We start from the raw sequence: 14,564 nt of genomic DNA on the forward strand, positions 1-14,564 counted from the left end.
ATTCACCTGGCAAAATGCATTAAACATCCCAGACAGGTCACCAGTTCACCACAGGGCAAACAGACATTTACACCTAAGGCAATTTAGTCCATGCATGTCTTGACATGAGCTCTTGAACAAAACCCACACAGACATGGGAAGATCATCCAACTCCACACAGAACCCGTACTGGTCCACCTGGGAATCAAACCCAGGACCTTCTTGCTGTGAAGCGACAGTGCTACCCACAAAAACAACTCTTAATCAAACCAGTATATCACTACGTAATTTTGCTATTTATTTACTTCTATTTTTTCCAAAAAATACCTGGAATGTTAATTCATCTGACCACAATACACGTTTCCACTATGTGATGGTCCATCCTAGATGCCTCCGAGCCCAGAGAAGTCGACGCCGCTTCTGGATATGGTTAACATAAGGCTTCTTTTTTGCACAGTAAAGTTTGAAGTGGCGTTTGTGCATGTAACTCTGTATTGTAGAGCTCGACAAAGGTTTGCCAAAGTAATCCCTCACCCATGTGGTTATATCAGCTATTGTTGAGTGGCGGTTCTTGATGCAGTGCCGTCTGAGGGATCGAAGATCACGGGCGTTCAGCTTAAGCTTGCACCCTTGGCCTTTATGCACTGAAACTCCTCCCGATGCTTTGAATCGTTTAATGATATTATGCACTGTAGAGGGAGAAATATGCAAATCCCTTCCAATCCTTGAAGATCATCTGTACATCTTTGCACGTCAAAGACTCAGCCTTTTCTGGATGCTGCTTTTGTACCAAACCATGATTACAATCACCTGTTTGGAATCACATCATCAATCATGTAGTTTTTTTCCCTCGTCCCAACTTTTTTGGCAGGAATGGAGGTATATTAACAAATGAAATGAAGCTGAGCAGACAAGACATGAACTATCTTGGGTTCAAACTGTCTGCAATCAAATGAAAGTCAATGAAAGTAAATGTAAAAAACACTGTGTTTTTATTTTATTTGCATTTTCCATACTGTCCCAACTTTTTCTGATTTAGGGTTGTACACATACTGTACTTAAAATTCACGTCGTTGTCTCTTAACCCGGCTCCAAAAGTTCATACAACCAAGTGGTCATTTCATATATGGTCACGTAATCATGACCGCCTCGACCTGTGTGTGCTAAAAAAAGACCCCACACTGAGTCAGCACGGGAGGGGGAAGAGCAACTTTCGGACACTCTAGGCCTCGTACAGCACCGTTACTGCCAATCATTGTTAGAAAATGGCCTGTTTTTTCTGGTAAACTGTGAAACCGAAGCTTCTGTAACACTTCTGCGTGTTTTTATTAGATGCGTCTCGTCGTGTCATGAGTGTGGCTGTGGAATTTTCACATTCCAAAAACCGTGAGACTATGGAGAGCCTGGAGAAGCAGCTGATCTGTCCGATATGCCTGGAGATGTTTACAAAGCCGGTGGTGATCCTACCGTGCCAACACAACCTTTGCCGGAAATGTGCCAACGATATATTTCAGGTAGATCAAACCCTTATTTCATTGTGCTGTGATGTAGAGTAGACTACTTGTTGTCTAGACACCATGTTAACCCGTCAGTTGTCCTCTGCCTGTCATTCCACATACAATATTATGCATGTTTTCCTTTATATTTGTCTTTGTTCAACATGTTTAGCATATGTGTAAAAGTTGGGACATTATAACAAAAGTGGTAAGAAGTGGCTCAGTGGGTAGCACTGTTGCTTCACAGCAAGACGGTCTTGGGGTCGATTCCCAGGTGAAGCAATACGGGTCCTTTCTGTGTGGAGTGGATGTTCTCCTCGAGTCTGTATGGGTTTTCTTCCAGGTGCTCCAGTTTCCTCCCACAGTCCAAAGACATACAGATTAATTGGAGATACTAAAATGAATCTAGGTGTAGGTGGAGCCTAGTGGCTAAGGTCTTGGACTAGTAATCAGAAGGTCACTGGTTCAAGCCCCACCACTGCCAGGTTGTTGCTGTTAGGCCCTTAACTCTCAATTGCTCAGATTGTTTACTGTAACTGTAATGTAAGTCGCTTTGGATAAAGGCATCTGTGATGCCCTGTGATGGACTGGCCGCCTGACCGTGGTGTTTCCTACTCTTCGCCTGGTGACTTGTACCCACCGTGACCCTGAGGAGAATAAAGCAGTGGTGAAACAGATTAAGGAATTATAACAAAAGCATGTAGACACACCTTCTAATTATTGTGTTTAGATTGTGTTCAGCCACATTATATATATTAATTTTACATTTGGCTCTTCCCTGTTTGAGCATGATTGTGCTCCTGTGCACAAAGCAAGGTCCACAAAGACAGTGGCCTGCACTGAACCCCTGACTAACCCTTTCTGAATTTTTAAAATGCAACCAATGTTATGACAATCATCAACTCAACAGTCATGTTTTTTGACGTAAACTCTGAGAAATCCCTTGTATATAGTAAGGCTCCATCATCAAAATTCAACTTTTGGGAGTTCACCTGGTGTGAGTTTGTATTAACCAGAATCTTTTAAGGCAGTGACTAATGTTTTAGTATGATCCTTTTGGTTGTATATATTTAGGCAGTTGTATCCTAGCGATTAAGGTACTGCACTAGTTGGTTCAAGCCAGGTTGCTGCTGTTGGGCTCTTGAATAAGGGCCTTAACCCTCAATTGCTCAGACTGTATACTGTCCCGGTACTGTAAGTCGCTTTGGATAAAGCCGTCTGCTAAATGCCAAAAATGTAAATGTAAATTTAAGACTTCACCTGGTTAGCCACATGTTAAAAATCCCCATAGTTATATTTGTTTATCCATATGTAAATCATAGTTACATGTATGTTTATGAATCCCTATATTCATACTCTGATAGCCAAAAGTCAGTATGAGTCTTTTGTCTTTTTGCTCTTCTGTGTCAGAACTTTGTATAACCTCATACACCCCCCCCCACACACACACACTGACATATGCACACACAATAACAGATTTGATAAACATAAATGTAATTATAATCTAGGTCTAAATAAGTGAATATAACCTAACACCACACAATTAATATCTTTTTATTACTAATCATATGATGGTTCTTTTATATTGATGACTGGGGTAGTGAGTGGATGACAAATTGTGTACAACATGGGCTACAATCAGTATTGGTACGCCAACAAATTGCTTATACAATAGGTTTACAAAATGACATGGCCAGAAATGTAGATTTAATCCAGACATACAGTATTTACATTTAGACACTGCTTTTATGATTTAAATATATTTAGTTTATTGTATACGTACGGTATGTATACATTTTCCTTATGATTATGGATATGTATTAATATTTCATGGTCTGTGTCTGTATTTAGGCTTCCAACCCTTACTTGCCAACCCGAGGTGGCTCCACTGTGAGTTCTGGCGGGCGGTTCCGCTGCCCGTCCTGCAGGCATGAGGTGGTTCTAGATCGGCACGGTGTATACGGACTGCAACGGAACCTGTTAGTTGAGAACATCATCGATATGTACAAACAGGAGTCTATCAGGTACCTTTAAAACACCTTCTCGTGCCAATTAGATGTCAATATAAGGATCAGAACTAATCTCATTGTAACTTATTCTGCAGAAAGTTACCCAAGTGTGTGTTTGTGTGTGTGTGTTTAAGTACAAGCAATAAGGCAGAACCACAGCAGAAGCCAGACGAGTTGATGTGTGAGGTACATGAGGATGAAAAGATTAATATCTACTGCGTGACCTGTTCTGTTCCCACCTGCTCCCTATGTAAGGTGTTTGGGGCTCATCAGGGTTGTGAAGTTGCACCACTCAGTACTGTCTATGAGTGCCAAAAAGTAAGACTGTTCTTCCCCTCACTTTCTTTTCTTTTCACACTCTTACTGACCCATTCATATTTAAATTGTGTTCATTAATCATCTAAAAATGCAGGTATATATACTATATAACAGTAACATTGATGATAACATTATTATTTGCTAGCTACTTTTCTGGTCATCACATTTACATTACGCTTCACCTCTACCGATACAACCCTCCACTGCTGACTGAGGAGCTGCGCAACTGACACGCCCCCTCCGACACGTGCGCAGTACCGACTGCCTCTTTTCACTTGCACGAGGCGAGTTCATATGCGGATCAGCCTTGTGCACGGAGAGCCACACCCTGATCAGCAGGTGCCATCAATCAGCCAGCAGAGGTCGTAATTGCACCAGTTATGAGGAACACTGGTCCAGGTCATCCCACCCTGTACAACAGCCAATCGTTGTTCATGTGGCCGCCCAGCCCCTCTGGCCTACTTTTAACAAATTCAAAAGCAAAGATTTGCTTTTATTGAAATTAGAAGCAAAAACAATTAAATTAGAAACATAAAATATTTACATTGTTTACAGTTGAATTGGCTACTATGGAAATCATACATTGGGTGTTTTTTTTTATTATTTATATTTTTTCCCCTCTCAACTGACTTGCACCCCCTCCGGCACGTACAGTCAGTACAGACTGCATTTTTCACCTGCACGAGTCGAGTTGACGGACTTGACGGGCACTGTGTATGGAGGGCCACACCCTATCAGCATTATTCCTCAGCCCTGTGCAGGCACCATCAGTCAGCCAGCAGGGGCCACAGTCGCACCAGTTATGAAGACCCATAATCCGACTTTCTTACCCTCTAACCCTGAACAACAGCCAATCGTTGTTCATGCAGCCACCCAGCCTAGTCGGAAAGGCAGAGCTGAGATTCGATACGATGTATTCGAAACCCCAACTCTGGTGAGCTAGTGTACTTTACCGCTGCGGCACCTGAGCGGCCCATTGGGTGTTTTTAATTAATCTGTAATTCTAACACCTACAATTTTACCAACCTCTGGCCTACTTTTAACAAATGTCCAGGATTTTAAAATTCTGAATATGTGTTTGCAGCGTTCATTGACATTAGAAGCAAAAACACTGAAATCAGAAACATGAAATATTTAAACTGTTTACAGTATGTCTAATAGACTGGGTTACCCTAACACATCAACAATCTTATATCATATAACTTTCTTATTTTCTATGTGAATATAATTGTCCTTTTTTTCTTTGTAGACAGAACTGTCGGAGGGTGTTGCAATGCTAGTGGGAAACAATGACCGAATTCAGGCCATCATTAGCCTGATGGAGGAAAGCTGCAGAACTGTGGAGGTGTGTTTTCTGTGTGTTTATACAAACCTTATTTTATCAGGATTCCACAGCTTATATAAATTTTTACCACACTGCATATTCACAACACAGGCATTTTTACAAATACGTAGGACCTCAATTAATTCAGTCATTCATTGTCTGTTTTACTACCGCTTTATCCTATTCGGGGTTGTGGTGGGTCCAGTTCACTAAACGAAAGGCAGGAAACACCCCAGAGCAGACACACACACACATTTAGGGCAAATTTAGCAGCTCCATTTGGTCTGGCCCATTTGGTCTGGTGACTTGTGGGAGGAAACTGGAGCACCTGGAAGAAAACCCACGCAGACACAGGAAGAACATGCAAACTCCAGACAGAAAGAACCCTGGTCGCTTAGCCAGGAAATTTAACCCAAGCCCTTTTGAGAAAGATGAGAAAGAGCTACCCACTGTGCCACCGTGCCACCCACTCCACAACAGCTAATATTCTATTAACATTGACTATATGATTGTTTTAATTAAACATATTATATATTATTAGTCATAAATACAGTATATACCAACAACTTAATTATTTTGTTGAATTATAAAGTTCTACAATGTCACATAATTGTGTGGCATGGCTTCCTTTTTCTTCAGTTAGTAATTATGATTGTAATTATGATTGACTATCACTTGTGCCATCTCCGTGCCCATAACATTAAGACTAATTTGACTGCACCTATTAATAGAAAAAAAATTTAAATGTCACCTTATGCTCGGAGAAACTTTATCATCTGCTGATGTTCAGAAGTAACTAAACATAAAAAGCTACCAGAAAACTGTATTTTCATTAATGCTGAGACATGAATTACACAAATCATGTCCACAAATGAGCGACATACAGTACATGTAATAAGCTTCAGTTAAACTTTAGTTGAGTTTAAAGGGCTTCTTGTTGCATTGCAGCCTCTAAGCTTTTCTTACAGTTGTAGCCTAGTGGTTAAGGTACGGGACTAGTGGCCGCTCAGGTAGCGCAGCGGTAAAGTACGCTAGCTCACCAGAGTTGGGGTTTCGAATACATCGTATCGAATCTCAGCTCCGACTTTCCGACTAGGCTGGGCGGCTGTATGAACAACGATTGGCTGTTGTTCAGGGTTAGAGGGTAAGAAAGTTGGATCATAGGTCCTCATAACTGGTGCGACTGCGGCCCCTGCTGGCTGACTGATGGCGCCTGCACAGGGCTGAGGAATAATGCTGATGGGGGTGTGGCCCTCCATGTATGAACTTGACTCGTGCAGGTGAAAAATGCAGTCTGTACTGACTGTGCGTACCGGAACGGGAGCATGTCAGTTGAGAGGTGTCCTCAGTCAGTGGTGAAGGGTCGAATCAGTATAGAGGACGAAGTCAGGGTAATTGGACTAGACTGTGGGATAAAAATTGGGGGGAAAAATATTTAAAAAAAGGTACTGGACTAGTAATCAAAAGGTCGCTGGTTCAAGCCCCACCACTGCCAGGTTCTCACTGTTGGGGCCTTGAGCAAGGCCCTTAACCCTCAATTGCTTAGAAAGTATACTGTCCCAGTACTGTAAGTCGCTTTGGAAAAGAGCATCTGCCAAATGCAGAAAATGTAAATGTAAGCCCAGAATAATGTAAATTATTATTTAAATCTGTACAGGTTGACAGTTTGTTAGTTCTTTTGGAACTGAGGTTTGTAGTGAATAAAAATCCACTTCACATTTAATCTGATTGCATGTGTTTGTGTGTGTATCTGTCTGTCTGCCTGTATTTCTGTTTTGGATATTGCGAAGGAGAATGGGCGCAGGCAAAAGTCCTCTGTGTGCGAGTCCTTTGACCACCTTTACGCATTGCTAGAAGAGAGAAAAGGAGAGCTGGCTCTGAAAATCAGCTCTGAACAGCAGGAGAAAGTTGACTACATCAAGGGGCTGCAACACAGGTACACGCACCGAAAAATACACATATAAATATACATAAACACAGCCCATCTTACACACATTCAACGTCCATAAATTGCTCCTTTTATCACATTTACACACACTGTAAACCAAACATACACATGGCACATACCAAGAGGTGTAAATCAGCATAATTACTCCTGTAGGTACACGGAGCATCTGGACAAAAGTGCCAAGCTGGTAGAAACAGGGATTCAGATCATGGAGGAACCAGAAATGGCTGTATTTCTACAGGTCACGTCTACACATTTGTAATTTCCTGTTTTCTATTTGATACTGTGTATTATTATCAGCTATTATGGCTTAATATTGCTAAAATATCTCAACATAACATAACAACTAAAGGTTTTAAAGTAGAACATCCCAAAAGCTATTATTCAATCTAAATGCTGTATATTTCTTCCTTTTTAATAGAACACAAAGACTCTACTACAACAGTAAGTGATTACAGAAATTATTTATAGTACAGTATTACACAGTTTTAGGTCTAGTTATAAAGGACGATTGTACTCTCTCTTAGGATAACAGAGAGCAAAAACACCTCTCATTTGGAGAAACTGGAAAATGGATATGAAAACCTGGATCACTTTACTGTCAACTTCCAGCATGAGAGGACAGCCATCTCTAACATCGACTTCACAGGAGGTGTGTTTGCGAGTATGCGTGTACATATAACCAAAATGGATGTATTACCTTTCAGTACAAATACACTTGTGTTAGCCTCACTGGATGTGTTTTCATGTATAGATTTTCCCTAATTATTATGAGTGAGCTACATACTGTAGCCTTAACCTATTCATCCATGTTCTTATCTTGTTCATCTTGTTCATACCACTGCCCGTATCCTGTAAATAATGTATATCATAGATACTGTACATCCTGCACTTGCTGCTTATTGCACTTCTGGTTAGATGCTAAACTGCATTTCATTGCCTTGTACTTGTACATGTGTAATGACAATAAAGTTGAATCTAATCTAATCTAATCTAAAAAAGGCAGTCTATAAATAGCTACACTTTGTCATTTGCGATATTGATTGGTATGGGCCAGCAGCAATGGCCTATGGATAAATATATAGGGGCTTTTCAGTCCATTTCTGGTCATATAATAGTTAAAAAGTTGAAAGCTGCAGTTTGTATTGTTTTAGCAGTAAACCCTGATGGCCTTGTAGCTTCTTTAGATGGTCAGTACTAACGTTTTTAGCTTAGCAACTTTTATGGTGCAATTACACTCAACTTTTAAGCATGTAAATGTTATAATATTAGAATTTCTAAGATCATTTTAGAGATAAACAGTGGTATAATACCTTAGTTTGGGATGTTTTTCTCTAGGTCAGTGCTGGACTATAATCTGCCAAACATAGAGGTCTAAGTTGTTGGTGTTCTGCTTTTGCTTCTTTCTAACCAAGTGGCTTTGGAAACATAATGTTTTAATCATACATATTTTATAAGTGTTCTGCTTGTTTAAATGTCCATAAACACTTTCTGTGGTCTGCAGATGATGGTGAAACCAGTGATGATGAGGAGGATCATGATGATAAAGAGAATGTGTCCTTTAGTACAAAACAGAGCTCTCCCTTGACTCCAAACTGCCCACCAGCTGTAGGCAACACATCTGTGCAGACTCCAGCTCCAAGCCCTGCCCAAACCCCAACCTCTAATCCAGCTCCAGCACCATCTACATCCAGTCCAGGTCCAGCCCATACAGCAGCCACCAGTATGGTGCAGAGCACATCGTCAGATACATCCATACCTAACACAGCCCACAGCAGTTCAACAAATACGACCACAGAGGTAAACCAGTACCCAGCTTTATATCTTTATCTTGATCTTTGAATTGCCACAACTGGATTGTGGAGATCCACAGACGGTTACTTTGGACTTTGATTGATTTTACTTCTGACCGTCCAGTTCAAATTGGGGGTCCTTAAAGACCCTGGTGTGTGCCTTTTCAAAATATGTCCAAGTTTTGGTCAACTTAAAAAACATGGGTTCACTACATAATTATCTGTGATTCAAATTTAAATACACAACTGAACTCAATAAACTGCCCAAAGATTCAAGGGGTCTGAATACTAAACAGGGGTTTAATCCACTCTATATTTATTAAACCAACCAACCAATCTTCCTTCCTTTTTTCTCTTTCAGGACTCCATCAACCCCACAGCAAGAAGTGACACTCAAAGCCCTGATGACGGATCCCAGCGCCACGTTTTTTCATTTTCATGGCTCAATTCGCACAAGTAACTCCATTATTCCAACCTTTTCAAGGTTTATATTTGTTTATGGTCAAATCAAGAGAGATGTCTTTTTGTAAAATGTGTAAAATGCCAAATTGTTTGCACACAAAGATGTGTGTGAATAATAATAAATCGCCAAAGAGTAACTCATACACATTGTACAACTTTGGGTTTGTTTTAACACTGTATGGCCTTAATCCATATCAATGTCGGAATACACTGTCCAAAAATCTCATGGTCAGGTATTCACATAATTTTAGTTATATAGTGTATGTAATATAGTATAGTTTTATGTAAATGTAATGACAAATCTCAAGCTGCATTAAAAATCACTATGTATGAATTACTGAACTCTAAGTTGTGTGCCATTTTATTTAGCTGGGTCTACATCATTTATTGAACATACAGTATTAAATTTTGAGTGCCTGATTTGAACCTTTTAGAGATGCTGAGGTGAGATTCAAAAACCTATTAGTGTACTTCATAAGAGGCCAGTGGGTTAAAATGGCTACAGTAGGCCGCTCAGGTGGCGCAGCAGTAAAAACACACGCTGGAACCAGAGCTGGGATCTCGAATACATCGTATCGAATCTCAGCTCTGCCTGCCGGCTAAGGCTGAGCGGCCACATGAACAGCGATTGGCCTGTTGTTCAGATATGGGTGGGACTAAGCCGGATAGGGTCTCTTTCTCATGACTGGTGCAATTACGACCTCTGCTGGCGGATTGATGGCGCCTGCACAGAGATAAGAAAAGAGTGCTGTCAGGGTGTGTCTCTCCGTACACAACGCTGAGCTGCACTGCACTCGTCAAAGTATGCATACGGCTGCTGCCCACGTGTCAGAGGGGGCGTGGGTTAACTTCGTTCTCCTTAATCAGAGCAGGGATCGGCATTGGTGGAGAGGAAGCATGACGCAATCGGGCAATTGGACGCGCTAAAAAAAGGGAGAAAATGCATAAAGAAAATATAAAAAAAATTGCAGTAATTTGAAAGACAAATATCAAATCATAGAAAGTGTTTGAAAGAAGTCAATCAAAAGTTTATTACATCTTAATTAAAAATTATATATTTAAAAACTAATTTATTTTACTGAGGTAACTTTAATGTCTGTACTTATGATGAGTAAACAAATATAATAATGATACCTATTATAAAAAAAATCAAACAATATTAAGTAACTGTAGCTTTACAGTTGTATGTTTTATGTTAATTCACACACAAAACATGCACTAAATTAAATATTAAAAGTTGGAGTTAGTCTTCAAATTTACAAATTATTGTAGCAACTGTATTAATTAATTTTTAGCAATTGGAAATAAAATTAGAAAAATATTTTACAATATATTGCACTTTTTGCCCAATAGACCAAATTACCTGATTGCCTTAATTAAAATATTTACCGAAGAAAAACAAGCGTAATAACTGCTAACAAAATAATTATTATGAATCTGTATCCATTTCTATATTGTTTATTTATTCAATAGCATACTTTATCACACTACAATGTGGACTACATACAGTTTGCACAATAAATTAATAAAGTTTATGAAAAGATATTGGGTTGACAAAATCATTTGTACAGACGTTATATATATATTTTTAAATAACTTGTTTTTATTTCCCAAAAAAGTCCATAATTCTTCGGTTGCTGCTAGCCTGCTGAGCTAACTGTTCTGCTCGAGCCATCTGAAGCACCTCGCGCAGCAGATGAAACGTCAGATCCAGTGATATCGGCGGATCTTCGGCCCGGCGCTTCCGTTCTGCAGAGTCTGTATGTGGCTTGAAGCTGTTCGTTAAGCCGGTACCGACACCGGTATCGTCGATCTGACCTCTCAGCAGACTCTGCTGTGTGAGCATCAGCTGGAGCGCGCGGTTACTAGTGTTAGCACGTGGTGGGTGGGTTTTTTCAGGACCGTTTAGATACTGGTTTGGGTTATTCAGCCTGATGAAGTACTCCTCTCCCAGTCGCTCCAGTACTGGTAAAACTGACTGCTTCAGTTCAGACCATATAGGACTGGAGGGGACAAATCCCGCACCGTTTATTGCTTTGCCTTCAAAGCGAGGAGTAAACGCGCCATGCAGGGTTACCAACGCGAACAAGACGTGGAGCTTCATTTAGGAAGATCCTCAGATATCTGTAATTGTAGTTAAAATTATTCAAAAATTGAAATGTCTGGTCTAACAAATATGGTCCAGAGATTAAATTAGCAAACTGCATTTCCAATTTATACATGCATGAAACATTTCCCTGGATTTCCCCCCTGTGTCTCCCAATCTGATCGTCTCCTATTCCAGATTGTAAATATATGATCTAATTGAACTATAGAATTTTGAATCGTGATGTTATACTGACATTAAAGCAAAAAGTACATATATAACCACTAACCATGGGCGGATCTACCGGGGTGGCATAGGGTGGCACATGCCACCCTAAAAGAAAGCCTTGCCACCCCTGCTGCCACCCCAGTTGGCAGCAACGAATTAAAATAAAAGTTATGGCCAATTTGACATTTACAAGCGAATCTCCAATGTCCGACTGCAGTGAACGCAGCACGAGATAACGTCAGAGAGGCGCAGCGCGTCAGATTCGCGCGAAGCGAGGGAGCCAGGAGTCGCGAGGAAAGGAGACACGGGAGGAAAAAGGTAAAAACTGAGTAACTATCTATCAAGAAATTAAATTATAATGAAAGCACAGTGCTAGTATAGTTGCGATGCTGATTTTGAGATGTTAAAAATCAGGTTGAAGAACATTATTTCGCTAACTATACACAGACATCCCAAGTTGCAAAAACTAATTTCAGGGAGGTACCCCCGGACCACGACCCTGACCCCCTAAGCCCAAAAAAAACAGCTAAAAAACTTTTCGCACACACCAAAGGATATGGGTGATAACAGAACTTTTAGGAGCTGCTAACTGAGCTACTAAGTTAACTGTTTGTGTCACAAACACATTAATGTGTACTACATAGTGCACTAGATTGTGTGAAAGATTGTATATCAGATAACGGATTTATGTTCCCTACATAGTGCACTAGACAGTATATTAGACAATTGATTTATGTTCCCTACATAGTGCACTAGACAGTATTTTAGACAATTGATTTATGTTCCCTACATAGTGCACTAGACTGTATATTAGACAATTGATTTATGTTCCCTACATAGTGCACTAGACTGTATATTAGACAATTGATTTATGTTCCCTACACAGTGCACTAGATTGTATATTAGACAATTGATTTATGTTCCCTACATAGTGCACTAGACTGTATATTAGACAATTGATTTATGTTCCCTACACAGTGCACTAGATTGTATATTAGACAATTGATTTATGTTCCCTACATAGTGCACTAGACTGTATATTAGACAATTGATTTATGTTCCCTACATAGTGCACTAGACAGTATATTACACAATTGATTTATGTTCCCTACATAGTGCACTAGACTGTATATTAGACAATTGATTTATGTTCCCTACATAGTGCACTAGACTGTATATTAGACAATTAATTTATGTTCCCTACATAGTGCACTAGACTGTATATTAGACAATTGATTTATGTTCCCTACACAGTGCACTAGATTGTATATTAGACAATTGATTTATGTTCCCTACATAGTGCACTAGACTGTATATTAGACAATTGATTTATGTTCCCTACACAGTGCACTAGATTGTATATTAGACAATTGATTTATGTTCCCTACATAGTGCACTAGACTGTATATTAGACAATTGATTTATGTTCCCTACATAGTGCACTAGACTGTATATTAGACAATTGATTTATGTTCCCTACATAGTGCACTAGACTGTATATTAGACAATTAATTTATGTTCCCTACATAGTGCACTAGACTATATTAGACAATTGATTTATGTTCCCTACATAGTGCACTAGATTGTATATTAGACAATTGATTTATGTTCCCTACATAGTGCACTAGATTGTATATTAGACAATTGATTTATGTTCCATACACAGTGCACTAGATTGTATATTAGACAATTGATTTATGTTCCCTACACAGTGCACTAGATTGTATATTAGACAATTGATTTATGTTCCCTACACAGTGCACTAGATTGTATATTAGACAATTGATTTATATTCCCTACACAGTGCACTAGACTGTATATTAGACAATTGATTTATGTTCCCTACACAGTGCACTAGATTGTATATTAGACAATTGATTTATGTTCCCTACATAGTGCAGTAGACTGTATATAAGACAATTGATTTATGTTTCCTACACAGTGCACTAGACTGTATATTAGACAATTGATTTATGTTCCCTACATAGTGCACTAGACTGTATATAAGACAATTGATTTATGTTCCCTACATAGTGCAGTAGACAGTATTTTAGACAGTTGATTTATGTTCCCTACATAGTGCACTAGATTGTATATTAGACAATTGATTTATGTTCCCTACATAGTGCACTAGACTGTATATAAGACAATTGATTTATGTTTCCTACACAGTGCACTAGACTGTATATTAGACAATTGATTTATGTTCCCTACATAGTGCACTAGACAGTATATTAGACAATTGATTTATGTTCCCTACATAGTGCACTAGATTGTATATTAGACAATTGATTTATGTTCCATACACAGTGCACTAGATTGTATATTAGACAATTGATTTATGTTCCCTACACAGTGCACTAGATTGTATATTAGACAATTGATTTATGTTCCCTACATAGTGCACTAGACTGTATATTAGACAATTGATTTATGTTCCCTACATAGTGCACTAGACAGTATATTACACAATTGATTTATGTTCCCTACATAGTGCACTAGACTGTATATTAGACAATTGATTTATGTTCCCTACATAGTGCACTAGACTGTATATTAGACAATTAATTTATGTTCCCTACATAGTGCACTAGACTGTATATTAGACAATTGATTTATGTTCCCTACACAGTGCACTAGATTGTATATTAGACAATTGATTTATGTTCCCTACATAGTGCACTAGACTGTATATTAGACAATTGATTTATGTTCCCTACACAGTGCACTAGATTGTATATTAGACAATTGATTTATGTTCCCTACATAGTGCACTAGACTGTATATTAGACAATTGATTTATGTTCCCTACATAGTGCACTAGACTGTATATTAGACAATTGATTTATGTTCCCTACATAGTGCACTAGACTGTATATTAGACAATTAATTTATGTTCCCTACATAGTGCACTAGACTAT

The 14,564-nt window shown here is 39.1% G+C and overlaps 2 protein-coding genes across 2 annotated transcripts; one reads left to right on the plus strand and one right to left on the minus strand.

Annotated features, from left to right (window-relative positions):
• Nucleotides 1-1,216: 1,216 nt before the first annotated feature.
• On the plus strand, nucleotides 1,217-9,663 carry trim55a (tripartite motif containing 55a). Its single transcript, XM_062987354.1, has 10 exons — nucleotides 1,217-1,493; nucleotides 3,327-3,499; nucleotides 3,619-3,802; nucleotides 5,052-5,147; nucleotides 6,917-7,062; nucleotides 7,228-7,315; nucleotides 7,496-7,518; nucleotides 7,602-7,726; nucleotides 8,579-8,874; nucleotides 9,229-9,663. The coding sequence occupies exons 1-10, from the start codon at nucleotides 1,329-1,331 to the stop codon at nucleotides 9,325-9,327; spliced, it is 1,395 nt and encodes a 464-aa protein (XP_062843424.1). The 5' UTR covers nucleotides 1,217-1,328; the 3' UTR covers nucleotides 9,328-9,663.
• A 1,188-nt stretch (nucleotides 9,664-10,851) lies between these two features.
• On the minus strand, nucleotides 10,852-11,790 carry LOC134302577 (corticoliberin). The gene is made up of 2 exons (XM_062987721.1): nucleotides 11,705-11,790; nucleotides 10,852-11,453 (listed from the first exon to the last, which is right to left on the minus strand). The coding sequence occupies exon 2, from the start codon at nucleotides 11,431-11,433 to the stop codon at nucleotides 10,933-10,935; it is 501 nt and encodes a 166-aa protein (XP_062843791.1). The 5' UTR covers nucleotides 11,434-11,453; nucleotides 11,705-11,790; the 3' UTR covers nucleotides 10,852-10,932.
• Between the last annotated feature and the right edge of the window lie 2,774 nt (nucleotides 11,791-14,564).

The sequence above is a fragment of the Trichomycterus rosablanca genome, chromosome 25 (assembly GCF_030014385.1).
Source record: "Trichomycterus rosablanca isolate fTriRos1 chromosome 25, fTriRos1.hap1, whole genome shotgun sequence".
NCBI lineage: Eukaryota > Metazoa > Chordata > Actinopteri > Siluriformes > Trichomycteridae > Trichomycterus > Trichomycterus rosablanca.

Bases quoted from the DNA above. Each gene is read 5' to 3' on its own strand.
- trim55a (XM_062987354.1), top strand. From the start codon at position 1,329: ATGAGTGTGGCTGTGGAATTTTCACATTCCAAAAACCGTGAGACTATG. The intron at 5,148-6,916 runs GTGTGTTTTCTG...GATATTGCGAAG, and splicing joins AAAGCTGCAGAACTGTGGAG to GAGAATGGGCGCAGGCAAAA. The intron at 8,875-9,228 runs GTAAACCAGTAC...TTTCTCTTTCAG, and splicing joins CAACAAATACGACCACAGAG to GACTCCATCAACCCCACAGC.
- LOC134302577 (XM_062987721.1), bottom strand. From the start codon at position 11,433: ATGAAGCTCCACGTCTTGTTCGCGTTGGTAACCCTGCATGGCGCGTTT.